At 43.7% G+C, this 26,689-nt stretch overlaps 1 protein-coding gene across 2 annotated transcripts in view; it reads left to right on the top strand.

Moving 5' to 3' along the window:
- Nucleotides 1-26,689, top strand: part of ZNF423 (zinc finger protein 423) — a 358,203-nt gene that overhangs the window by 193,987 nt on the left and 137,527 nt on the right. Inside the window, exons 5-6 of one of the 2 annotated variants that reach the window (XM_055000810.1) lie at nucleotides 3,168-3,252; nucleotides 19,173-19,259. In XM_055000810.1, coding sequence (XP_054856785.1) covers nucleotides 3,168-3,252; nucleotides 19,173-19,259 — 172 coding nt within the window. The remainder of the gene's footprint in view (nucleotides 1-3,167; nucleotides 3,253-19,172; nucleotides 19,260-26,689) is intronic. The other variant, XM_055000809.1, reaches the window with a different exon arrangement.

The raw sequence follows: 26,689 nt of genomic DNA, 5'->3' as shown, positions 1-26,689 counted from the left end.
AAACTTATTGCACATCTTTACAGGGCTGGTGGGGATATGAGAAAGGCCTCCTGATTGCTGCAGTGCCCTCTTTGGCTGAATAAACTCCTGTAGGACTGTCCTCCATGGGGATATCACTGCTGTGGTTGACAGGTTTAAACCATATATGTCTTTCTCACCATATAAACTGGTTTAAGACTTGAAACACCCTGAGTCATGAATAGAGGTAGGCACGAACCACGAAAAAACCAAACTGTGCAGTTCGTGGCATTTTCACAAACCAGAAACCATGAACTTCCATGAACTGGGGCAAGTTCACAAACCGGTTCGTGGTTTGTGAGGTTTAAGCGCCCCGACAAGCAGCTGATCATTTAAACTGTGGGGCTGTTTAAATGGCTGCTCCGAGTGGCGGGGAAATGGCCATTTAAACTGTGGGTGGGGCCAAATCCCAGAACTCTTGGCCGGCCAGCCAAGCCCCACTGTTTAAATGATCAGCTGCTTGCCGGGGATCTCCCTGACAAGCAGCTGATCTGCGGGTTTCAATGCCCCTTTCCCTGCCGCTTTGCAGTGGCACGGAAAGGGACATTGGTGTTAAAACAAACCAAACAAACCAGCAGACAAGTTTGTGGAAACAAGTGGAAGTTTGTGGAACCATGAACCGGGCCAGTTCATGGGTTTTTTTGGTTCGTATTCCGGTTTGTGCCCATCTCTAGTTGTGGATTGAGGCTTGTCCCAAATAGAATACAGCTTTCACTCAACAGAGAGGTTAAAGTTCTATCTCACGGCTGGTTGCTATATTTTATGACCTTGGTCCCATTATATGTGTGAGGCTGAAGATACATGCTAGCTCTCTTAAAAGCAGGTATCTTTGCACACTTCCATATGTATCTTCTGGTTCTGCCGTTTGTATCACCGGAACATGAATCACTGTTGCATGGTGCGTATATTCTCCATTGCATTGTTAGTAAACAAAACTCATTCTTAGAGTTTGATTTGGCAGCGTAAAATGATATACATATCATAAAAGAAAAATTGGAATGGTTCCCCTGTTGTGAACTTGTTCATTTGTAGTCCTCGGATTCCCCCTCCCTCTCATCATTACGGGAGCACACGCCTGTGCTACTTTTGAATACAAGCCCATCTCTTCTGATTGAATAAATGGCTCATGTAATTGCTTCTTCACGCAATCTCCTTGTTTCAGAAGCTCAGCTTCATTAGGATGACATTGTGACATAGGAAACACGCACAAACATTGGGGAAAACCAGTCTCAGCTTTGCAGCAGGAGTTCAGCTGAAATTCATACCTTTGTTTCCGCAAATGATGCCCGTGCTTAGTTCTTGAGTGCTGTGAAGTTTCTTCCCCATCTTTTTCTTGAAATCACATTATCCTCGCTTAGGATCCTTATTTCTCCTTAAAAACGACATTTAGTTGCCGTGAGTACAGCTCAGAAATACTTTGACAAAAATGTGCTTTTTACCTAGGCCGTTTTCACATGCCTAAAACCTCTGGAAAATTGTGCAAAACTCACAGCATGATGGCATCTTCATAGCGTGATTTCCCGTTTAATGGCACGATTTCTGACGTCATCGCACCATTAAATGGGAAATGGCGCTATGAAGATGCCACCGTGCCACGAGTTTTGTGCGATTTCCCAGAGGCGTTTACAGGCGTGTGGAAACAGCCCTAATCAGGCCAGGCCCATGACCCTTTTCTACTTATTATAACAACAACAACAACAACAACAACAACAACAACAACAACAACAATAATATTTGATTTATATACCACACTTCAGGACAACTTAATGCCCACTCAGAGCGGTTTACATAGTATGCCATTATTATCCCCACAACAAAATGCCCTGTGAGGTGGGTGGGGCTGAGAGAGCTCTGAGAGAGTTGTGATTGACCCAAGGTCACCCAGCTGACTTCAAGCGGAGGAGTGGGGAGTTAAACTCGGCTTTCCAGATTAGAGTCCTGTGCTCTTAACCACTACACCAAACCAGCTGATACTAATGACATCTCTGTTCTAATTTTTCACAAAAGTACCCCTTTTGTCTTTTATTCCTTTTGATATAATTGAAGCGGCTGCCTCTGGTGTTTGTTCAAATGGCCGTTCAAAAGGGAAACAGAAGCTAACAGCAGTATCTACCTTCTCCCTCCCACTTAAAGCCAGTTTGGTGTAGTGGTTAAGAGCACGGGACTCTAATCTGGAGAGCCGGGTTTGATTCCCCACTCCTCCACGAAGCCAGCTGGGTGACCTTGGGCGAGTCACAGTTCTCTGGAGCTCTCTCAGCCCCACCCACCTTACAGGGTGATTGTTGTGGGGTAATAATAACACACTTTGTAAACCGCTCTGAGTGGGCATTAAGTTGTCCTGAAGGGCGGTATATAAATCAAATGTTGTTGTTGTTGTTGTTGTTGTTGTTGTTGTTGTTGTTGTTGTTGTTGTTGTTAAAGGCGTTTAAATTCCCCTCCATTCTAAGCCCTGTTCACATGTTATACGGAGCATTCTGCCTGTACACGTGTACGTTTTCCTTGTACGGAAGAGCTAACATTTATTCACTTTGCAAGTGAAACCGGGAACCCATACTGAGTACATGTGGGGTTTAAACCACACATTCCCCCATAAATGCATTGAATGTAACATGAGAATTACTCAACGCATGTATAGAGAACAGTCCGTATGTGTATTCACTGTTAACATTCTGTGTGTTCAAATATTAGTGCGTTAGCACTGAATTTAGGGAGTAAACCTTAACGAATACCTTCTGTGTAACACTTTTCCAGCCCCCATACATTCAGATTTAGAAGGGCTACTCTACCACATGTACTTTTCATTTGTGAAGTATTTATTTATAATAGTTATAAACCTGCCTTCCTTCCAGGATAGCCAGAACCCTGAGGTGGGTCCCAATGTAATCATTACAACACAAGCAGTCCTAATTACATCTTTAAAACAACAAATAAGTGACCAGCCAGGTCCTATTCAGAGGATAATCATAAGGCTATACCCAGAGATATTTTGATTTGTTTGTTCTTTGGAAGGATTGCTATGACGGAGTAGCGATGGTGGGGAAGTGTAAAAATATAAGAATGGAGCTAGTAACTGGCAGTGGGCTTATGCCTGTAATTTGTTTTCTGCTGCGAGCCGAGCTCTGTTACCTATTTTTTACTTTTTTTAACAGAAAAAGACCTATCAATGCATCAAGTGCCAGATGACCTTTGAAAACGAGCGAGAGATACAGATCCATGTCGCGAATCATATGATCGGTAAGCACAAATTTAAGTCTGGTTACTCTTCGAATACTTCTTTTCTCTCCTCTTAATCTTGGATTTCCCATTGAGTTGTTAATGTTTTGACAAAATTGTTCTGTGTACTATAATAAAATGCAAATAGATTTAGGGCTGATCCTTACGAAACACTGTGAGATGGCTGCCGCTTCCTACACTGTTGGATCCTTATACATGCACCACTGGTATCTTTAATCAGCCATTGAATAGCACAGACAGATACGAGGTTATTTCCCATGATGGAGCACACCTCTTTGGAGCCCAGCCCTGCCCTGGGTTGGATCCTGCTAATGTATTCCACTAAACGGTGGCACTTTGCTCCGGCTCATGATGATTGAAAGATTCTGAGGGTCCACTCTCGTGACATTTGCCCAAGATAGTGGGTTTGTACAGGTCCAAGAAGTTGTGGACTGTTTACTGCAGCTCATACAGGTTTCTCCTTGATCTTTCCTAGGATATGTCACCTTTGAGCCAATTGGCAAGGTCACTGGTCCACAAGCTTTCCTCAGCCAAGAAGGTGAGGGGCTATACCAGTCTCCCAATCCAGGTTGATGTAGGAAATGGGACAATTACCTACCTTTCACAAGCTTTTGTTGCTTGACATTTTAAGGACTGGAAAGCATAGCATGGGGTTTATGAAGTTGTTTCCGTTTTATCTGCTATTCCTCACTCTTAAAAGTTTTTCACTTGGGATCTGCTCTTCCAACAGTTGTTTTCTTGCCTTGGGGAGGCTCCCAATAACAGTGTTTAAGAATCCCCAGTTTAGAACGGCAGCAATTCTCTTCAATTTCAAAGCTGCTTAAAATGTATTAATGCCAAGTTGTCCTTCCCCCCCTCCCCATTCCATTTTTACTTGCGTTAAGATGAAACTTTTGACAAGAGCTCCCACTTTATGCTATGTGAATTGGGGGTGGAGGGGGGGAGAGAAGACACTTGCTGGTTGTCAACCACTTAGAAGCAATTACGCTTCAATTTGGTATGTCATGACATTGAATTGCGCACATTTCCATAGCTTAAATGTGGTGGATTTCTGAGACACGTTGTCAAAACAGGATGCTTAAAGAAGTTTTATTTCAGCCCCCCTCCTTTTAAAGAAAAAACTTATTGGAGGAAGAGGAGGGAGAAGAGAACCTGAGGCTTTTTTCCTGAGTAGTATGGATTTTTTTTGGAAAGATTTGCGTTTTTAGATGCTCACATTTTTACAGTTACAGTTCCTGTTGTAGACAGTGAGGCCTTGCTTGTTTTGAAGCCTGGTCCTCGTAGGAACAAGACCCACTAAAATGTTATTGCAATCAAAAGGGCTGTATTTCTGCTGCAGCTGGAGGCAGCTTTTCCTGAAGAATGCGGAGAACTGTTTCTTCTATCTGCACAGATGTTATAAATATATGTGACGGCTCAAGAGCTGAGTTTATTTTGATGCATAGACCACAGAGGAGTTCCTTACACATGCCACTCTAGAGTCTGTCGCTGAAGATCCTTCAAGAGCCCTACAGTGTTCTTTATGTGTTCGCGTGCAACATCCATCTCCTATAATCATAATGATTTCCCCTTGAACAGTTTTTTTGCATTTAAAGAATCTATTCTTCCACGTACGGAGTTCCCATTATCATTAATGTGAATTATGCGCGAACGTTGAAGAGAGAATTTGAAAAGCTGACACAGAAGATTAGAGCAAAACCTTTTTCTTGGAGAAGAATAGGTACTGTCACTCACTGTGATTTCCACGGCAGCACAAGGCGGGGAGCTTGCAGGCAGTGTCAAGAAGGTTAAAATGAAGTTATCTAAAAATGTTTGCTTTTGTGGCAGGTGTTAATGCAATCTCTTGTTTGCAGGTGTGAAGGGTGAGAGCGTTGCTAATTGGACCATGGTGATTTCAGCTCTTTCCCACCCCTCCGTCTCCCCTCCTTTTATTAAGACGTGCGTGAGAGATATCTTTAGGCGATCGGAGATGTGGCTTTCACATAAAACCTGTGAAATTGAGGTGGAGCTATCAATGGTAAACACATTTCCATTGTGCACATCTTGATGTGCTCTGAGGCAGGGTTCCAAAGACAAGCAACCACGTGCCATCACATTATTAAACTCCCTTGACACACATCCTGAACAGCATGGCTTCAGCCTCCTCGGCTGGGGAGCTGTGTGAAGGGATCCCACCCATGCACGTCCTCTAGAAATGAGTTTGACGCACTAAACAAGCAATGCTCAATCTCCCGGTGTCCTAGTTGCCAAGCCAAGGAGGGAAGAGAGCATACGTAGAGGGGACATAGGTCTGTGAGCCTTGTGGCCTACCACATGTGGTTGGTGCTGTTCAACAGTGAGTTCCTTTTGAAGCAGCCTTCCAGTAAAATTCGCTAACCGTAACGCTAGGCCTGCTGCTTAAAACTGATGTAAACCGCTACGGTTGTGAACGAATGCAGTAAAGCTTACGATGGTATCTGCTGTTTAAAACAGAGCCTGTTATTCAGCCAGGGGTAAATTGTGGTGCAAACTTGTGAGAATGTCAGCCGGATGTTTCCATTTTTATTTCATCAGTGCTTTTCATTATTAAAATTTTTTAAAATTAAGTTTTGGAAATACTTCAAACATTATAAGCCTCTCTCCTCACTTGGCATAGGATAGGAACACATTGGAATGGTATAAGTTTGCTAAATGTAGTTAATGTCTGTTGTGTGCCGTTCAAGAAGTGCCTGTTAAGATTTTGAGTAAGGATTCGGAACAACCAAGTACCTTTCAAGATCCTTGTAGCCTTACAAGTTCACAAACTTGTATGCCCCTTTCCCCACTCCTCTTCCCTTTGATATCACAGACTTCTGTATTCCAGAAAACAGCCGTTTAACTTTTCATCCAAATAGGACGACATGATGTTTATCTGGGAATGCGTAAATCTTTAGTATCAAAACCACGCATGAGAAGGAGTGGGCGAGAGCACCATCTGCCTGAAGACACCCGGGGCTTATTCCCACAAGGGCAGGGCAGAAACATGGCACGGTGTGAAGGCTTTTGAAATCAGTGCTCGCTAATCTCTTGCCAACGCTTCTGCCACTTTCCCTTCACATCCGTCGCTTGCCTTTGCCGTTGTCTGCTCTCTGCCTGCCTTGGTACATCAACTCTTGGTGGAAGGGACCTGCCACCCCCCACAAATGACAATAATGACGTTAGCACAGGTGCTGAGTGGAGGGCAGTGAAGACATAGTGCTGTATTTATGATGTTAAAATGCCGAGAATGCTTCTGTGTTAAGATCTGGAATAGAGAGAGACTCTGAAATGCTACCCAGGCTGCGGCATTGGGCTAGACGGTGTACTTTCGAAGTCAATGAACAGCCCTTTGCCGTAATCATAGAACCATAGGGATAGAAGGTACCTCCAGGGTCATCTAGTCCAACCCCTGACACAGTGCAGGAAATTCACAACTACCTCCACCCCATCACACCCCCAGAGACCCCTTCTCCATGCCCAGAAGATGGCAAAACACCTCCAGGATCCCTGGCCAAACTGGCCTGGGGAAAATTGCTTCCTGACCCTAAAGTGGCGATTTGCATTCCCCTGGGCATGTAAGAAGGGGCCATAAGAACGGAGCACTGATAGAACCCTTCCTGCCCTCCCTCTGCCTGGGTTCACAGAAGCGCGGGTGCTTGACTTACTGGGCACCCGGTTTGCTGCCGCGATGTCGGAGGCAGGGCAGGCATGGTGGCCGTCATGCCGGTTTGCTCGGAGTCGAGGGCAAGCCAGCAGCCGATTGTTTCAAATCCCGGCCAGCCAATCAGCGGCGGCCGGGCGGTGAACGGCCGGGGGCGGAGCCTGCGGCCGGACCTTGCAGAGGCAGTTCTTCCTCTGGTCCGGCTGCGGCAAATATAAGCAGGAGCCATCCTGTGCCTCCGCACTAGCCTCTGCTTTAAAACCTCCGAAGGAGAGCCCACCATCTCCCGAGGTGATTGCAGGGACTAGATGTGGTGCTTCCCCGTGAAATGTGCCCCCTCCCTACCACTTCATTTTATCAAGTTAGCATTTGGGGAAAGTTCCGCAGTTACTTCTGCATATTCTGGTGAGAAATCTCCCTCCTTTTTTTTTGCTATATAATATAATATATACACATACACACATCTAAACACAGTAGCATATTGGCCTTGTATGTCATCCCCAGAGATGAGACAGACTGGTAGCATCCCTGGAGGAAGGATATGGGAGGCACGGTGCTTTGTTTTCATTCCAGGGCCTCTGGGAAAATTTCTAACGCAAGAACAGACCCCCCCCCTCTTAATCACGAGCAATTTGGAAAGGGGGCTGCTCTGGAAAACATTCGCAACCAAGGCTTTTCTAGGGTGACCCCTCCCCCTTTTAACCATATAGAGAGCAGAAGGCTTTTTGAAACAACTGGGTTTGAGTCGAGCCTCCTTTGAAATGTGTTAATTCATTGAGAAGGGCGATCCCTTCTTCTCTTTTGAGGCTTTGGGGGATCTGGCCAGGAAGATATCTAAAAAGACTTTCAGCAGTTCTTGCAGCGTCTGTACTTCTTGCTTCCTACTGTGTTTCAAGGGTGTTCTCCTTTAGATTCTTCCCTCTACCTTCCACATCCTCTGATGTGTGCTCCCTATTAGATGCCATTGGAAAGGCGCATGCTCAAGTTAGAGGGTGGCCACGCTGTATCTGGAATCATTGAAACTTCTGGGTATGACTTTGTGTCAGATGGCACTATTAATAATCTATAGAGCCTCCCATGCCAATGTGAAGATGGTGATAGGGCAACAGAGTGTAATATTGGCTATTGGTACAAAGAGTATTGCATGTGATATTGTGCTAAAGGATCTGGGCGAACTACTTTTGTGTGTATGTGTGCTGATCTTATTTATATGGGTTTTCTTTTTGCATTGGCTTGTCCACCCAGAAGTGGCCCTGTAGACTTCCCAGTGGTACAATTGACAGTGGTTTTATGCTCCGGAATTGTCTTTCAAGAATAGTGGCCTTTTCCACATGGCTTACCTTGTTCTGGAAAACAGCAAAATCTCGCACGAAATCACACGATAACAGCATCTTCTCACGAGATTTCGTACAAGATTTCGCTGTTTTCCAGAACAAGGTAAGCCGTTTGGAAACAGCCAGTGTGTAGCATTTGGCTTTCTTTTGAGTTGGTAAAGCTGCAGTCAAAGTTTAACAGAGATAAAAAGGAGAACAGTGGATCTTCAGGTAGACCTTTCCTTGAATGCACTTTAACTATGCATCCAATACGGTTAATTAGTTTAGCCACTATTTTAAGACATGCAGACGCACCAGGAGTACTTTGGATTAAAACGGCTGGATTGCTGTTTCAGTATCAGGAGTGTCATTTGGATCCTAAACACATTTACTTGGAAGTAACTTCTACCGATTTCAATTTCTGTTTCCCTTACATGGCTTATGTATTACTATGTTAATGTATTACTTCAGATCAAATGCATATGGATTATCTGCTGATGTAGTCTTCAGAGATGCATGCATGGAGTATCTGTTAACTAAGGACTTTTAAAATGCTGTGAATGTTACTCCAGGGGAAAGTGGTGAATGGCTCATAAGGTGTAACGAACCCACCAAATGCTACCTTTCTTCCTACCCGTCATTCACGCTGCAGAATAGACTGCATTTTCTCAAAGTTTTTGGGAATGGAAGTTTTGAATGACTCCTGGTGCTGCCTCATGTTACAAAGCTTATACAATGAAGCCACGTCTGTCTAGGACACATGATGAATTCTACCATAGGTAGTGACTAGAGATGGGCACAAACCGGGAAAATTCTGAACCATGCGGTTCGTGGTTCATTGCATTTCACGAACCATGAACTTTCATGAACTTGCCCTGATTCACGAACTGGTTCGTTAGGTTTGTGAAAACGTCATTTCCGGGTCAGCAGAAGGTCTGCAGAGAGCCCATTCTCTCCCCCCAATGCCTAGGAAAGTGATTAATCAGCACCAGGCTGTCTGCAGTGACGAACCAAAATACAAACCAAATGAACCAGGCTAAAATTCGTCACGCTTCATGAAAAACGAGCTCTCACAAACCACCAGTTCCCAAGCCATGAACTGGCTTGGTTCATGATGGACTTCGGTTTGTATTTCGGTTTGTGCCCAACTCTAGTAGCGACATATGGCAATTGCTCATGTTGTTGTTTGATCCATGTATAGTTACTGTGGTTCATTTATGTTCAAATGATAACATCAAGGAGAGCAATCAGATTCATTGACCCTGGCCTCCCAATCTCCATGTTTTAACAGGTACCATCCATATAGAAACTGTGTACACAAATCCTCATTTCCAAGTAGTCAAGGGAATGTGCTTTTTGCATGACCTTCATGCAAATCGTCCTTTCCATGTATGGAAGTTGTGGGGCTGGGTCGATGGATGCAACACCTAATCACCCTTCTCCGTGTTTTCACCGAAACACAAAGGAATGACTAAAAAGAGCTTGCAGCCCAGAATATGAACATGGAACCAAAAAAATAATAATGGATGGAGGGATTGTTCAGCATTACTGACTGTAGGCTGGAGTTTCCTTCCAAGTTGAAAGATTAAGAGAGAAGCCCTCAGAATCAAGATAGTCCATGAGAATGTTGGCTGGTACATCTTGAAGAATAGGGCTTCCAAAACAATATCCTTTCTTTCTTGATGACCGTTCATTAAATAGCCTTCTGCTATGTTCTCTTGTTTTAGGTAGTCACAGCCTTAAAAGTACTAGGTAAAAGGTAAAGGTAGTCCCCTGTGCAAGCACCAAGTCATTACTGACCCATGGGGGGACGTTGCATCACGACGTATTCTTGGCGGACTTTTTTTGTTATGGAATGGTTTGCCATTGCCTTCCCCAGTCATCTACACTTTACCCCCAGGCAACTGAGTACTCATTTTACCGACCTCGGAAGTTGGTAAAATGAGCTGGCTACCTGAACCCGGTTTCCACCAGGATCGAACTCAGGTCGTGAGCAGAGCTTGGGCTGCAGTACTGCAGCTTACCACTCTGCACCACGGGACTCTTAAAAGTAATCAGTAAAATGTAAAAGTGGTACTGTGTGCATGCACCAAGTCATACTGTTCAGGGAAAAACAGTTTCCATTCAGAGGAATGAATGTTGTTTAATGTGGATCAATTTATCATGTTTGGCCATAGGCCATCAGAAAATTACAAAAATCCTGCTAAATAAAATACAATTACATATACAGTACAGATTTACCAATACACAGAAAAAGATCAACTAAAATAAAGGTTTATTAGAGCCACAATTCAATATGTTGACTATAGTTTTAGGTAACGTCCTCTTTCTTTGCAGCGTTAAACCTTATCTTCATAGCAGCAACGGCGAAAAGTGAAACTCTACATAACATGAGCTTCAGTATCAGAAAGCAAAAATATAATTTTCTCGGTATCTGTATATGAGGTTAAACCAGATAAAATTCCTGCCAAAAACTTAGATCTAGGTTCAGAATATAAGGAGCAAAAGAGGATGTAATGAGGTAAATCCTCTAATGTGTGAGATCCACAAATACAGAGCTTTTGTGCTATAGGAGTTTGAGAATAGCGACTAGACATGGGCACGAACAGAAAAAAACCCGAACATGGTGTTCATTGTTTGTTGCCATCCATGAACAATGAACAACGAACATTGATGAACATGACCTGTTCACAACCATGTTCATTGTTTGTGGGGGCCAGCAGGCGCTTCTCCAGCCATCAAGATCCCTACCACACCACTCCCAGAGACTTTTCCTGAGCAGGCAGCAGGAAAGGTACCAGAAATAAATAATAGCTTGGCCCAGAGCCTGGCAGCGGCTCTAGAGCTTGAAGAGGTAGATCCCTATCCCACCACACACAAAGAAAATTCAAGCTCCAATGCACTCTCCCTGTCTCTCTCTCAAAATGCCAACAGCAACTGTCTCTCCCTCACTATCTGCAAAACCAGAGCTGGGAGCCCCCCTCCCCCCTGCTCTTTGCTTCCTTGTAACAAATTTGGAGCTCCACACTTGAAAGGAAGACGTGCCTATCAAGCTAAATTGGGCTTAGATTGGGGTTTCCAGGGCAACAGCAGGAGTTCTGACAGAGTTCAGGCAGTCCCTGCCTCTGGTTGCCAAGGGAATTGATTGCAGGTGCCAGACTGTCATGAACAGCAACGAAAAAGGCTTGCAACAACTACCTGTTCGTTTAGAATGGGGAACAGCTTGTTCGTGAACAGCTGATTAGACTGTGGCTTTTTTTAGTCCGTATTGCTGTTCGTGCCCATCTCTAATAGCTACCAGACAATATTGCTGAGGACATAGATTGGAATCACAATACAGTAAAGGATGATCTAAGGTCATGGTTAGAATGTTGTTTAGAGTAATGTACATCCCATTTTTTAAGCCTTATGGATCCATATGTGTTGAAAGTGTCAAACGGCTGAGATAAAGCTGTCTAATTATCGAGAGGAAATCCATGCAGTCCCTCCAAAGAGATATTTAGTTTGGTCACAGTTGAGTCTCACAGTGAAAAGCAGTAGCTTAGTAGTAGCATTCAGGCATTAAGGCACATTAAAAATTGTGACAGATTGTTTTTGTAATATTACATGCAAATGATCAGCATGAACATATTTTTGGAGTCCACAGTTGAATGTGTGAATTAATTATGGACACATTAAGGGCTCTAACACACACTCTCTCTTTCTCTTTCTCTCTCTAATTTTTAAAATGCATGTTTCATTGCTCTTTTGAAGTATGCGCTTTTCAGGGCATTGTCATATTTTGTATATTTTGGATGTTTAATACAATATTTACTTGAAGACTCGGCTGGGATCCAAGAGTCTTGCGGCACACTGTGTGCGCCCAAGAGGGCTTTGGCCTCATGTGTTTTGAACACTGTTTCACACGGAACAACATTTGCATCCACGAGGATTCTCTGAAGTGGTGTGTGCAAGAGGGCACTTCCAAAGAAGAAAGGCCAATTGGGTGTGCCCACACCTTGGAAAACCAGTTAATATAGATCTTGGATGCTGGCTGCAGTCTTTGGTGGGGTGATTTTAAATCATGTAAATCTTCCCCTGATTTTCAGCTCATTGATTTATATCAAGTCCCTTTGCTTAGAAATTCATACATTTCTCTGAACAAGCCCACGTAGTAATTGGTTGCAATAAATTAAAACGTACTCATTTGTAACTAAACAGAGAATTTGTGTTACCCTAGGAGAATTATCCAGATTTCTTGTTCATGCAGCTCACAACAGCAGCAAAAGCACAAAAGAATCACAGATAGGAATAATACCATTTTAAACAAGAGACGCTGGTCAAGATTTTAAACCAGAGATGAAATTTCAATTAGAAGGCCTTCCAAAATTTAAGAAAAAGAGTCTTTAATGGACTTCAGGTCAAGGTGGGTAGCTGTGTTTGTCTGTAGCAGTAGAAAAGAGCAAGAGTCCGGTAGTACCTATAAGACTAACAAAATTTGTGGTAGGGTTAGGGTATGAGCTTTCATGAGTTACAGCTCACTTCTTCAGATACCCTTCTTTAGATACCCTTCTTCAGATAGCCCCTTCTGAAGAAGTGAGGTGTGACTCACAAAAGCTCATACCCTAACACAAGTTTTGTTAGTCCTGTAGGTGCTACTGGACTCTTGCTCTTTTAATGGACTTTGAAAAGGTCCCACTGAGGTTCTTATTCCTCTGGGGTAGTGTGTTCCACGGTCTGATGGGGGGGCATTGAGAAGGTGTTTGTGTGAGTCCCCAAAAAGTATACCTCAGAGAGCAGGATTTTCTGCAGCAACGTCTCCTCAGACAATCTCAGGGCCAAGCTACAAGTGACAAATGACACAGGTTGGACACTTGTCAGCTTCCCTCAAGTTTTGATGGGAAATGTAGGCGTTCTGGTCTTGCAGCTTGGCTCTCCAACTGCTGTCCAATGAACTTTTCAACTGTCACTTGTCCAACATTCTGCCAAGCTGCCTACATTTCCCATCAAAACTTGAGGGAAGCTGACAAGTGTCCAACCTGTGTCATTCGTCACTTGTAGTTTGGCGGTCAGATTATGGACAGAGGCAGCCCTTTAGATACTTTGGGCCCACACTGCTTAGGGCAGTGATACTCAATAACTCAGGAGCCCCCTGTGGCTCTTTTGAGCATTGTCCCCAATGTGACACACACATGCCTCATGTTTCAGTAAAGTGAGCAAGGGGTTTGCGGTTGGCAGGTGGTTTCTGCCTTTAAACAGGCATGACCAAAATAATGGATAAGCTGTGAGTCTTCCTGAGGTGCAGTGATGGAAGTGAGGTGCAGTGATGGTGCAGTGATGGAAGTGGAATGTGAGTCTTCCTGAGGTGCAGTGATGGTCCAGTGATGGAAGTAAACGTGGCTCCTTTGGCTTCTCGTGAGCCACAAAGCAAATACCACTTGTTTAGGGCCAAACTGTCTAATGCCCCCAAACAGTAAAATCAGTGCTTGGTATATTTTAATGTTCACTTTTGTACCTTTAGTGCTGGAATCTTCCTGTCTTTGTTCCTCTCTGGAAGAAAGTTTATCCAAAAAATATGAACTGTGCCTACGCATACGCACTGTGTGTGTCTGTATTCCTTTGCAGTTGTTATCTGTGCATATTTGTTCAGAGGAATTTTGAGCAAATATTATTTTGCTTAGCTGCTTTATCTGCCCTCGGAGTGAAACATCATTTTCCTTAATATATTCAGTCACATTTCTACCCCCTCCTCTTTCATTTACTGCTTGGGTAATGGTTGCTCAGTTTCGCTGACATTTTTATAGCTGCTATGACAACATTCTTGTTTTGCATGATACATTCATAATCGGCTGCGATCGCAGCTTCACGTTGCTTCTGCTCCTTCTGAACTACGTTAAGATTCTTTTTAGCCCTCCAACCCAATTTTCATATGCAGTTGTGATTACACCTGTTTAAACATTTTCCTGGTGATTTCATATTTGCACGTAAAGGGGGGGAGAAGAAGTGGCTGATAAAACACCTTTTCTGTAATCAGGTTTGAGTCTTCAAGATGACAAGTCTGAAATTCGTGTATGCCAGAATCTCAATCAGTTTGTAGCATTTATTAGCTAGTACTGGCGACAATGTCACTTTCTCTTAAAGTTTGCTGTTTTAATCTGCAGGGTTTTTTAAATGTGCAAACCTATTCTCATCGGGTGCTCATTTTCTAGCTTGACTTTTATGTTTGTTAGGAGGTAAGAATACAGAGACAAGCTCCTGTCTTTATTTGGGCTCGAGAGAAGGGCAATGAGCATATTCAGGAATACTGCATGGTAGACTGTACCACTTTGTGGGACTGTACTCTTTCCACATGCAGGAGAGGAAGTAATTTTGGTATTTCCCCATGATCATAGAATATTAACAAATTGGTAAGGAGAACCCCCTTTCTTGATCATGCTTGATTTATACAGGCAGGCATCTGAAAAAGGTAGATTTGACACTTGAAAGCTTATACCCTAGAAATAATAATGTGCTTATATACTGCTCTTTTAGACAGATTAGTGCTTCACTCAGATGAGTGAACAAAGTCAGTGTTATTATTATCCCCATAACACAGCTGGAGAGCTGGGGCTGAGAGGAGTGGCTTACCCAAGGACCCCTGCAAAACTCATGGAAGTAGCAGCACTGAACCAGCAAAGCACTGATTTGCATCGCAGCCACTTAACCACTGTGCTACAGCAGCTTTCATAATAATAACTGCGCTTATATACCAATTTTCTTGAGAGATTAGTGCCTCACTCAGAACAGTGAACAAGGTCCGTGTTATTAGACCCACAATACAGCTGGGGAGCTGGGGCTGAGAGGAGTGGCTTACCCAAGGCCACCTACTGATCTCATGGCAGTAGTGGGAGTTGAACCCACAGAGTGCTGATTCGCAGCCCAACCACTTAACCACTCTGTTGCATCTAGTTGATCTTTAAGTTGCTACGGGACTGAAATCATGAACTTTTACAGGCAGAGAGTTTTCATTTTTCCACGGGGGGAGCATTCATTCATAAAGAATCCACCTACCTCCTTCCTCTGCAGAATCCTAGAATATTTTCTTTCCTTAGAGTCGGGGAAGTTAAGAAGCGTAACATCCCTCTCCAGTGGGCTGTTGAAACTTGGATGCCTTTGTTTAGGTTTCCAGCCCAGATGAGTCTTAAACTTATGACTGAGGGATGTGAGATGAAGTCCTGTATCCCACCATCCAATTCTGGCCAAAAATAGACAAAGGGAGCTCTTACTCTCAAAAGCTCATACCCTGGAAATCTAGTTGGTCTTTGAGGTACTTCTGGACCTGAATCTTTCTCTTCTACATCTACCAAGGAAGTCTTCTTGTGTTGGTGGGGCAGACTGGGTCAGATGATCTTCTCAATCCCCGTAAGATCTGTTGGAGCAGATATATTTACTTTTGCTGTTTAAGGACTGTCGTCTTCTCCCCCCCCCCCTCTGTTTCATGTCACCCCTTCCTCAACTGTACCATTGCCCAAGAACAACCAGCTAAATCCAAGCTGACATTTCTTAAGGATCAGGGATAAAACTGCGGTGTTGTTAAAAGTCACTGTATTCCAGATGAATATATTCCGTTTACAAGTTGGCCGAGCACCCAGCAGAAAACAAAAAAATTATTTGGATGCTAGTTACAAGACCGAATTTATATTGTAGTTTAATTCTCTTGGTGTCAATTTGGTGCATTGTCTTTAATTAAAGGTCAACAGAAATTGAACTGCAAACCTCTGGGAGGCTTTAAACTGGTCCTTTAAGCGATGAGGCTAACCATTAGAGATGGTCTTTACTGCAGATTTTATTCTGTTGTTTCTGAACTCGTATAGCAAGCTAAAGTAGAATGCTGCTCTTTTTTTGCAGTCAGGGACGATCAGTTCTTCTGGTTTTTCAAGCCACATTCCACCATTGTCAATTTTGACCCAATGTTTTTTCAGCAGTGAGCATCCAATTAATACCCGATACACAAAGCTGATGGTTTTTATGTGTCCTGCTATGACTTCTTAATATTGTTCTTTTAGTTGACCATTTCAAACATCTAGTCATCAGGGAAATGGTCACCTCTTAAATATGCCTTCATAGGGAAGTCCTTCTAGATGGTTGTTCCAAGAGAGGTATCTTGAGGAAACCATTCTATATAGTATTACAGCATTACATCTATAATACCGTAAATTGCATATGGCAGTCTGAACGTGCTCTAACTCTGTAAATAATTAACCTATGGCATGTTTTACGTCTACCTTTATATTTATATATCTATTTATTGTCTTCTCTTATATTTAATTCCATTTGAACTTTTAAACCATTTTAATGTTCTGCTTATGCTGGTCGCAGACCATAACAATAAACTTGTAGCTTGCAACATTACATCCGAGGAGAGGGACAAGCCGATCGGTGGAGGAAGTTGTCGAAGACATCAGGTCTTTGACTGGAAACTGGTACCTGATGCAATGAACTTCTGTTATTTGGATTGATTGGTTCCCTTCTGCTAAGCATGGAATTTTCCACTGTGGAAACTATGGTTCACAGGTGTTTACATCCTCCAGTGGGAGGCAGTCATCCAACAGGAGCGCTTTCCTCCAGCAGTAAATTCCTCCTTTGGCAAAAGAGAACCACTGGATCTAAGTCAATATGCACCGAAGCTTCAAAAACCTCATCAAGGCATGGAAAGAGAATAGGATTGGACATCATCAATTCCTTTTGCTGTCATCTAGGATGAAGAATTTGGGTTGGCCAGTCCTGGTTTGAGTACTGTCTTTTTCTGTCTTTGCCTAGTAAGCAGTGCTTGCCATACAGCCCTCAGTTCCATCTTCTACAACCGATCTTGGAGAAACTAGGCTGGAGAAAACACTCTTCTCCTCTGGATTTAGAGAATGGTAGTCCTTAGTTGCAACAGGGCAGAAGGGCTGGCGGCCTGGAGCATTTAAAAGTGTAGACATGGGGTCGAAGTGAGAGCAGGATGCAGCAACTGTAGCGGGAAGCAGAAATGATCGGCGCGTACAATATCTATAACTGCCAGCTTGCTGAGTATTATTATACTGGCTGAAGCAAGGAAGCTCTGCTTAATTTGCTTCAGTGTGAGTTTGAGAGAAAGAGAGGGGCTACTTTCAAATATAGGGGAAAAGCTGCCCCTGTTGTGCAAGCAGGATCGAGGCACTCAGAAGTGGCACGTGCATGCCCTGTCCCGCACCATCCCTCCTGCCTTCAGCTTGCTACATTGGCACAGAAGTGCTGGGCTGACAACCATATTCCACCACCACTACTTCCCCCTTCCTCAACAGTGCTGGCAACTCCCTCTTCAACAAACAGCTGAGCATGGCACACAGCCATTTAAAAAGGCCCTGGCCTGGGTGGTCCAGGCTAGCCCGATCTTGTCAGATCTCAGGAGCTAAGCAGGGTCGGCCATGGTTAGTACTTGGATGGGAGACCACTACCAAGGAAGTCCAGGGTCTCTATGCAAAGCCAGGCAATGACAAACCTCCTCCATTAACCTCTTGCCTTGAAAACCCTGTGGGGTTACCCTAAACCAGCTGTGATTTGATGCTCTCTCTCTCTCACACACACATGCTCATGCGCATGCACGCATGCACACACAGGGCTAAAAGTGGGGAGGATGCCAGAGCAGAGCATCACCATTTTGAAGGTGATGCTAAGCTCTGGCTCCTTCTAGATTGGCTATGAGCAGAGATTTCTCACGGAGGCTTTGCCTACAGCTGACGTGTTCTTTCCTCTTTTAGTGGAAGCAAAAAAGGTTTTTCTTTGCAACAGCATAAAAAGGAAAACCCTGGGGACCTCATGGGCCATGCTCAGAAAGAGCATGGCATCGTGTGGAAACTTGCAAATTAAGTGGACATGCTGTGTGCCACCTGGGAGGAAATCCCCGTGTAGAAACAACCAGAGAAGCCCTTTGTTGTGTTTATGTGTGGGGTTTGTTTGCAGGCTATTTGTGTATTTAAAAAAACATAACTATGCTAACAATTAATTTAAACTAGAACCTTTCAATTTTTTTTAAAAAAATACTTTCTACATGTTGATAGACAATCTAACTAAATATCATGCAACACGAGTAAGTAAAAATCCGTGCTAGTGTGTACTACAGAGCATCACACCACTCAAAGCTGATTTACAGACTCCAAAAACGTGCACACGTTCGACTTTCTGGCAGAGATCCAGGAAAACTCTTCATGTTGAAAGAAGCCTAGAAAATCTTCTCCTGGTCATACGGCCTTTCCGTAGCAAGGCTTTGGAGCCAGAGAGAGCATTCTGTGGTGCAACTGTCCAGTTACATTCTGAAATGGTGCCGTTCATTGTTCCTGAGGGCTAAGCTACAAGTGACGCCTGACACAGGTTGGACACTTGTCAGCTTCCCTCATGTTTTGATGGGAAATGTAGGCATCCTGGTCTTGCAGCTGTAGTGGAGAGCCAAGCTGTAAAACCAGGACGCCTACATTTCCCATCAAAACTTGGAGGGAAGCTGACAAGTGTCCAACCTGTGTCAGGCGTCACTTGTAGTTTGGCCCTGAGTGTATTTTGGCTTTGTGCTGGATAAAGGTCCAGTATGTGTAGGTGGTGCTAATGGCAAACGTACCCTAAAAGGGGAAGATCCAGAAAAGTAGCTCCCTCTACATGTTTGTTTTAACTTGTAAATGTCACTGATGTCAGCTTTTCACAATTTTTAAGGTAAGAGGTTCCCGCATGCTTCTTTTCCCACTGGCCTTTCCCCATGGTGGGGGTTGTTGGGGGGGGGAGAACTTTCCTTTTCGTGTCAGGTGAAGCAAGAGAGCGCAAGGGAATGTTTAGTGATGTTTTTCATAGGCATCCTCCTAACTCCGTCATTTCCGCATGCCTCCTCTCCCCCCCGTTACCGGTTGTGTTTTGAATTCACCCGTGAACAGCTCCTTACCTTGTGGGGAGGAGTTGAGTCTCTTTGCTCCTCTTTCCTGTAGGTGCTGCCCCAACCCCCAGTGGCGAGATCTTGTATTTTCCAGCTCCTGGTTTATTGGACAGGAAGATTATGAAAAATGCTATCGCAGGTAGGGAACAACAGCAATACGGCAATCATAACTTTTAAAACGCCCTCAAATTGGTGTCCTCTTTCCGCCTCCCTTGCAACACAATTCAGTGGCACTTCCAAGGAAGAGCTGTCTGGTTGACTATATTGTGCGCCTCACCCGTTACTCTACCAAAGTAACTGGGAGACCAGTTCTGCAAAACCAGTTCTTTCAGATCACTTCCAAAGAAAGGAGTTAGATTTGTACTGCAACATGGAGGGGGGAATGTAAATCAGGAGTTTTCTTCAACAGTTTTTTTTTTAAAAAAACATCAGCCTCTGCAACTTTTTAAACATTTCTGTCCTTCATCTTCTGGCTTCACCAGTTTAGCAGTTTTTGATGTTCATGTTTTGATAGCAATGCTGCTTCTGTGAACCTAGGCAGATGATGAGAGAGGGAGGGCAGGAAGGGTTACATCAGTGCTTCGTTCTCGTGGCCCCTTCTTACATGCCCAGGGTAATGCCAAACACCACTTTGAGGTCAAGGAAGCAATTTGGCTAGGGATCCTGACAGTATTTTTGCCATCTTCTCAGAATGGAGCAGGGGGCCACTGGGGGTGTGTAGGGGGGGAGATAGTTGTGAATTTCCTGCACTGTGCAGAGGGGTGGACTAGATGACCCTGGAGGTCCCTTCCAACCCTATAATTCTATGCAACAAACCACGCTTCAGCAATTCACTTTTTAATCAGTCATGGGCTGGATCTTGCCAGCTTTCCTGCTAGTGCAAGAGAGGTCCCTTTAGACCCCCCTCAAGACTGCCTGACATCATGAGACCCATGTGGGGAAAAACGAGCCAGACTGCCTCTCTTTTGCCTCTGCAAAGCTTGTAGTATCCAATTCAGTCTTTTTAAAAAATGCTGACCCGTTCATAGCACTAACTGTTTTAGCAGCTGACAGCAGATCAGAGAGGAAGGAATAAACTTCATTTTATACAGTGCTGTATAATGATGCTAACAGGGCAACCAAAGGAACTAGTGGTCTCTCGTACATTGAAGTTTCACGTAATTTCTTTTGATCCTCTGCTCCAACAGTGTTATGTGCAACAGTGTTAGGGGGCACTTCCTCACTGTGTGTGTAAAATCTGCAGTGGGTATTTTGCATCTTCAGCATTTGTGGTTCACATATTTATATAGTTCATTTTATTAAGAGACATATGCCAGGTTTAAAGTCTCTCTCATATAGATACAAAGTAAAATAGCTCAACCTTTGGTAAAAAAAATTAATGGCCAAAGGTTCTGCTACAGTTTTCCCAAGAATCTCATCCCACCACTTTTTTTTGCTGGGGAGGGGGCATTAGGGGTGTGCACCCCAAAAATTTGGTTGAATCTAGATCCAGTTTTCAGGGATATCCATGAAATCCGGGTTAGATTATCTAATCTGGTTCAGTACAATTAGAAAATTCCAAATTTATCCAGCAGTTATTCCATATGGGGAAAAACTGTCTAGTGGGGTGGGAGCCTTTTTCAGTCAAACTCCTCCAAATTTTAAGAGAACCTACTCCTTCCTGCCCACCACAGGAGCCCAGAATCCAATTCTATGGACCCCTGAACAAGATGTCCTAAGCCACTCTCCATTGTTTCCTATGGAAATGGGAAACATTTCCGGGCAAAAAGAAACCTTAAGCAAAGGCAACTCTACCCAAAAGTCAGTCCCAATGCAAGCTGAACTAACAAAGTCCAACAGAACCAAACTACAGCAAGGGAACCAATGTCAAACTAGAGAACCCCAATGTCAAAACAGAGAATCCCAAACAATAGCACGGGGAAGGGAGATTTGCTGGCACTATGGAGTTTAAAAGGTAGCTAGCAGCGGCTTGAAGGGCTCTTTTGGAGCTAGGGCAGGGGTGGAGGGGTGGGGTGGGAACCTACTCTGCCTGCTTCCTCCAGTTCCCGGCCGGCCTTGTGCCAATCTCTTGCAGTGATACAGAGCTTGTGTCCACTTTACACCACTGCCCTTTTGCCTGCTGCTGCACTACTTCTGTTGTGGTTGCCTGCTTTTTCCTTTGTGGAGTCTGGGCTGAATAATCCAGCCCATCAGAGTTCGTCTACCTGGATCCAGTCCGGAATTCCTCAGGATAGCCGTATTATGTCCGATCGGCATAGATCCAGCTATTTAACCGGTTCGCGAATCCTGGATCACACGCTCCTAGAAGTAATTTCTATCTGATTAGTGGTGGATTTTGATCATCAATACCTTTAGAATTCTTACTATGCAGTATTGAGCTGGTGCTGAGCTGATGCCATGGTTGTTCCCCTCTGCTATGCAGAAATGGACCTGCACCAATCTGTCTTGTTATCTTCTTCCAATCTGATTTGTATGTCTCTACCTGAGACCTACCTTCCTCTGCTGGGTCTCACTCATTTTCTGAGACTTTCCACTTAAGGACTTGGATGCAGAAACAGCTGTCATATGCTCACATGGTATGAGAATGTGTACCATTGGCTGATCAAGTGCTTTAGAAAGTTGCATTTGCTTTGTAGTGACATGTTTATTTAGAGTGCGGCAACTGGAGAGGGCCGCACCCGTGCGGCAGGTAGGTTATATATAGAACAATGTCACTGTCAAGAATTACAAATCATAGAATCATAGAGTTGGAAGGGGCCATACAGACCATCTAGTCCAACCCCCTGCCCAGTGCAGGATCAGCCTAAAGCATCTCTGACAAGTATTCATCCAGCCTCTTCTTGAAAACTGCCAGTGAAGGGGAGCTCACCACCTCCCTAGGCAGCTGATTCCACTTTTGAACTACTCTGACCGTGAAAAAGTTTTTCCTAATATCCAGTCGGTACCTTTGTGCATGTAGTTTTAGCCCATTGCTTCGCGTCCTACCCTCTGCTGCCAACTGGAACAGCTCTTTGCCCTCCTCCAAATGACAGCCTTTCAAATATTTAAAGAGAGCAATCATGTCCCCCCTCAACCTCCTCTTCTCCAAACTAAACATTCCCAAGGCCCTCAGCCTTTCCTCATAGGGCTCAGTCTCCAGACCCCTGATCATTCTTGTCGCTCTCCTCTGCACCCTCTCGATTTTGTCCACATCCTTTTTGAAGTGAGGCCTCCAGAACTGCACACAATACTCCAGGTGTGGCCTGACCAAGGCAGTATAGAGAGGGGCTATGACCTCCCCTGACCCCCCGAATCAAATACTTGATTGGGCCCATTATGACTTAGTAAGGTAGCTAGTTAACATTAGAGATGGGCACAAACCGAAATACAAACCAAAGTTTGGCATGAACCGGGCCAGTTTGTGGTGTGCGATTTATCAGAGCCCATTTTGGACGAACTGCCACAAAATTTAGGCTGGTTCGTTTTTCAATTCATCACTGCAGACAGCCTGGCACTGATCAGTTTCCTAGATAATGGGGAGTGGACTTTCTGCAGACCTTCTACTAGACCCGGAAGTGACCTGAAAGTGACTTTCTGCTGACCCGGAAATGACATTTTCACAAACCAAACAAGCCGGTTTACGAATCAGGGCAGGTTCGTGAAAGTTTGTGGTTTGTGGTTCATGCCCATCTCTGATTAACATCCATCTGTCTCCAACATTTAGAATCTCTGGGCATGCATATGTAATGGCACAAGTGGGTGATTTATACACCGTGCATGTCCCTGATCTCTCTCATATGTCCTTTGGGAGGTCAGGGTGCTTCTGCTAAACTCATCTCCTCTCTTATTAATGTGATCACATCCTTTTCCTTCAGCATTTACAATGGCATCCAGTTGTTCCAGCTTCTATTTCTTTCTTTTCAATCTGCTTCTCAGTCCCTGACTATGGCTGTGCATATAAAATGGCTGCTACATTGAGGCTGTGAGCAATTCTTTCTTATGGAGCTGATGTGGCGAGTTTCTTGCGTGCATATATTGGTTGCATTCATTGAGTTTTCGGTGGTGTGGAGTAAATAAATTCCCCAGCCTGTACAGTAACAGCTTGTGGAAACAGCCACAAGGTATGAGTAAGAGCAAGAGTCTACTAGCACCTATAAGACTAACAAAATTTGTGACTGTGGCTCATGAATGCTCATACCCTACCACAGATTTTGTTAGTCTTATAGGTGCTACTGGACTCTTGCTCTTTTCTACTGCTACAGACAGACTAACACGGCTACCCATCTTGATCTCTCTAGCCGCAAGAAGAAGAAAGTTGAGGGGCTTCATGTGGTGGCCATTTTGTATAAGCGCTGGCCTCCTCCGGCCTCTTCCTTTATGCTTTATCTTTTCCTCTCAGCTGTTGTTTGCCTCCGTTTCCTTCCATTGCCATTTCTGTACTTCCCCCCTATTCTGCTCATTTGCCTAGAATATCCTTACTTTTTTGCGTTAAAGCTGGGGTTGCCAATCTCCAGGGGATGGTTGGAAATTTCCTGGAATTACAACTGATCTCCAGGCCATAGAGTTCAGTTCTCCCATAGAAAATGACGGTGTTGGAAGGCGGACTCTATGGCATTATACCTCCCTTCCCCAAACCCTGCCCCCTCCAGGTTCCACCCACAAAAACTCCAGGAATTTCCCTCTCCAGAGCTGGCAATCCTACTTTAATTGTTTCCCTGTTCTGCTATACTTCCTAAGAGAAGTAAGAGAAGTATCCTTCCCATGTATCTAACCTCACTTTGTCTGCTCCTCCATTGCCGCTTGAATTCTCTAGACTGTCCCTGTTGCTCATGTGCAGTCCTTTCAGTCTTCACCATTTGTTCATTTTTGGCGTTCCTTTCACTCCTTTCTTCCTTTTAGTGGAAAAGAACAAGAGTCCAGTAGCACCTGTAAGACTAACAAAATTTGTGATAGGATATGAGCTTTCATGAGTCACAGGTCACTTTTTCAGACGTATCTTATTTTATTCATGGTTAGATCATAAAACCAGGATTTGGCTTGCAAACATATCCCTCAGATTCTGGCTAGCTATGACATGACATACTGGTTTCATTGCATTCACTTTGGCCAGATGTCTCTGCAGTTAGAGAGAGTACGTGCCAGGGACTGGGCCGGGATATCGGCAGAGCATCCATTTTCTATACAGAAGGTCCCAAGTTCAATTCTTGGCATTCCCATTTAAAAGGATCAAGTAGGAGGTAAAGAGAAAGATCTTTATCTGAGATCTTGGAGACTTGCTACCAGATGGAGTAGACAGTACTGACCTTGATAGACCCAATGGTTTGACTCTCCAGGTGGCTTTCCAGATAGAGTTCTTTCAAGTCTGCTTAATCCTTTAAAAAAAAATCTGTAGTTTCAAGAGATTGGATCTGAATCCTTCTGTGTGAAAAGCCACAGTCCCTACTATTGCTCGTGCATTTGGTACAGGCACAGCATATACTGAATATTTACCGTAATCTGTTACTACTCCTTAATCTTGAGTTCAGGTCCGCACAGCATATCCACTGCACCACTTTCTGATTGCATCACCTTTTACAAAAGAATGTCAAAAAAATCAAGTGCATCCCTTTTTCTGTTTTTATTCCCTTTCTGTCTGGGTTAATGCGTCTTTTAAAAGCCACTAATTACTTATATACCCAACAGTAAGGAATGCTTAAAATATACAGCCCAGCAGTTAAATATGTTAATAGGGAATTATTAAAGTGAAGTGTCATAAGCCTTAACAGTTCCTCTAAATCTGTTTTGATTTATTGAATCAATGTGGGAGGCATTAATCGCTCATGTCAAAGCCTTTAACGTTTACAGATTTTTCCAGGTTTCCAACTTATGGCCCACTTGGAGCTGTTACTCTTGAAAGTTGCGACGAGGGTACTGCGCATGAACACCGAGCCTGGCATGCTCAAAGGCCTTATGAAACTTTTGGTCCAAAAAAGTTATTGCACCTGCAGAGCAACCTGTAGTAGTGGGGGTGGGAGAAAGAAAGGAGAGGACTGTACACCAAAGATTTTAAATAAAGACCCTTAAATGTGTCATCCCACCCCACTGAAACATTTACAGCGAAATCCTAAGAAGAGTTACTCCAGTCTAACCTCACTGATTTCAGTGGACTTAGACTGGAGTAACTCTGTTTAGGATCTCACCATTAGTGCCTCCAAAACTCCCACCCACTTTTATTCTGGAACTGGAATACTCTGTATACAGAAATTCTCCAATCTTGCAAGGAAATACACTCTCGCGGGGGGCTTCTACCTCTAAGATTTTCAACAATACTGATGGATCAGTTAGTTTTCTAGCAAGTCCATAGTGTCTGTTGCTTATCAACACCTGATTTTTTTTTCTTTGTTCGTTTTCGCTTCCCTCCTGCCAAGTCAGGAAAAATTATTTACTGCCGAATATTTGTCCTAGGGGTAGTGCTAAAACCATTCACACCATTTTTGTTTTTTCTTTTCTGTAGAACAAATATGATGGTAAAGATTGAAGCAAATTTATGTCGCTGAAATGCTTTGAACTCTTGAAAGTGCTATACAAACGCTTTTTATTGTTGCATTTACAATTATTGTTGCTACTGTTATCTTGTGGGATTAACTTGAGAAAGACACTTGAGACAAGCGATATTAGGCGGTATGGATGCTTATATGTTGTAGTCTCTGTTCCCGGCAATTAGTTTAGCCAGTTTTTAAAGTCTGGATTTCATTTGTGTGAATGGAATCATTTGTGTGAATGGATCTCTGATTTATCTGAATTGTTAAATATTTTTCATGTTGAACAGGTGCATTAAGAGACTTGGGTAGATGATCAATGCAAAAGAATCACATGGGTGGGGGAGAAATGGCAGTATCTTGGGGCATTGGCACACATTTTCAAAGCCTTGGGCTAGAGACACAAGAGATCTTCCACTGAATGCACAAGGGAACAGGATAAGGCACAGGATATTCAGTGATGCTGCAAACAGAGAGGGTTGAATGAGATCTGCTGATAATCTGACAAATGAATTTGGATGGGTGGATGAAATCTCTTTGGATAGCTCTGTCATAGTACAGTTGTCTTTTCTGCCCTGGCCATTGGTTCTCTCCATCTCCCATTCTTGCTGTTCAGCTCATATACTTTCTCTTTCAGTAAAGAAAATTATTTTGGGAAATAAAGAAAGTGAGTGGCCAATGCTGCTATTTCCCCTTTGGAACAACTGTAAAGATCATTGTACCGGTTGCGTTTTCCATCTTTAGCTTGGGCCGTTTCCACATGGCTTACCTTGTTCCGGAAAACTGTGAAATCTTGTGTGAAATCGCGCGAGAAGACGCTGTTATTGCATCTTCTCGTGCAATAACAGCGTCTTCTTGCGCGATTTCACACGATAACAGCATCTTCTCATGCGATTTCGCGCGAGATTTCGCTGTTTTCTGGAACAAGGTAAGCCGTGTGGAAATGGCCTTGGTCTCTGGTCCAATCTCGAATAAAACTAAAAGCAAAAAGGTTGACTATCAGAGTGTGATTGCTGCAAAGAAGCCCTCGCTGTCTTCTGTAATGTCTACAACTTGGCTTGTGCTGTGATGT

The sequence above is a fragment of the Eublepharis macularius genome, chromosome 16 (assembly GCF_028583425.1).
Source record: "Eublepharis macularius isolate TG4126 chromosome 16, MPM_Emac_v1.0, whole genome shotgun sequence".
NCBI classification, from domain to species: Eukaryota; Metazoa; Chordata; class Lepidosauria; order Squamata; family Eublepharidae; genus Eublepharis; species Eublepharis macularius.
Note: the sequence above shows the minus strand (reverse complement) of the source record. Positions and strands in the feature narration are given on the sequence as shown.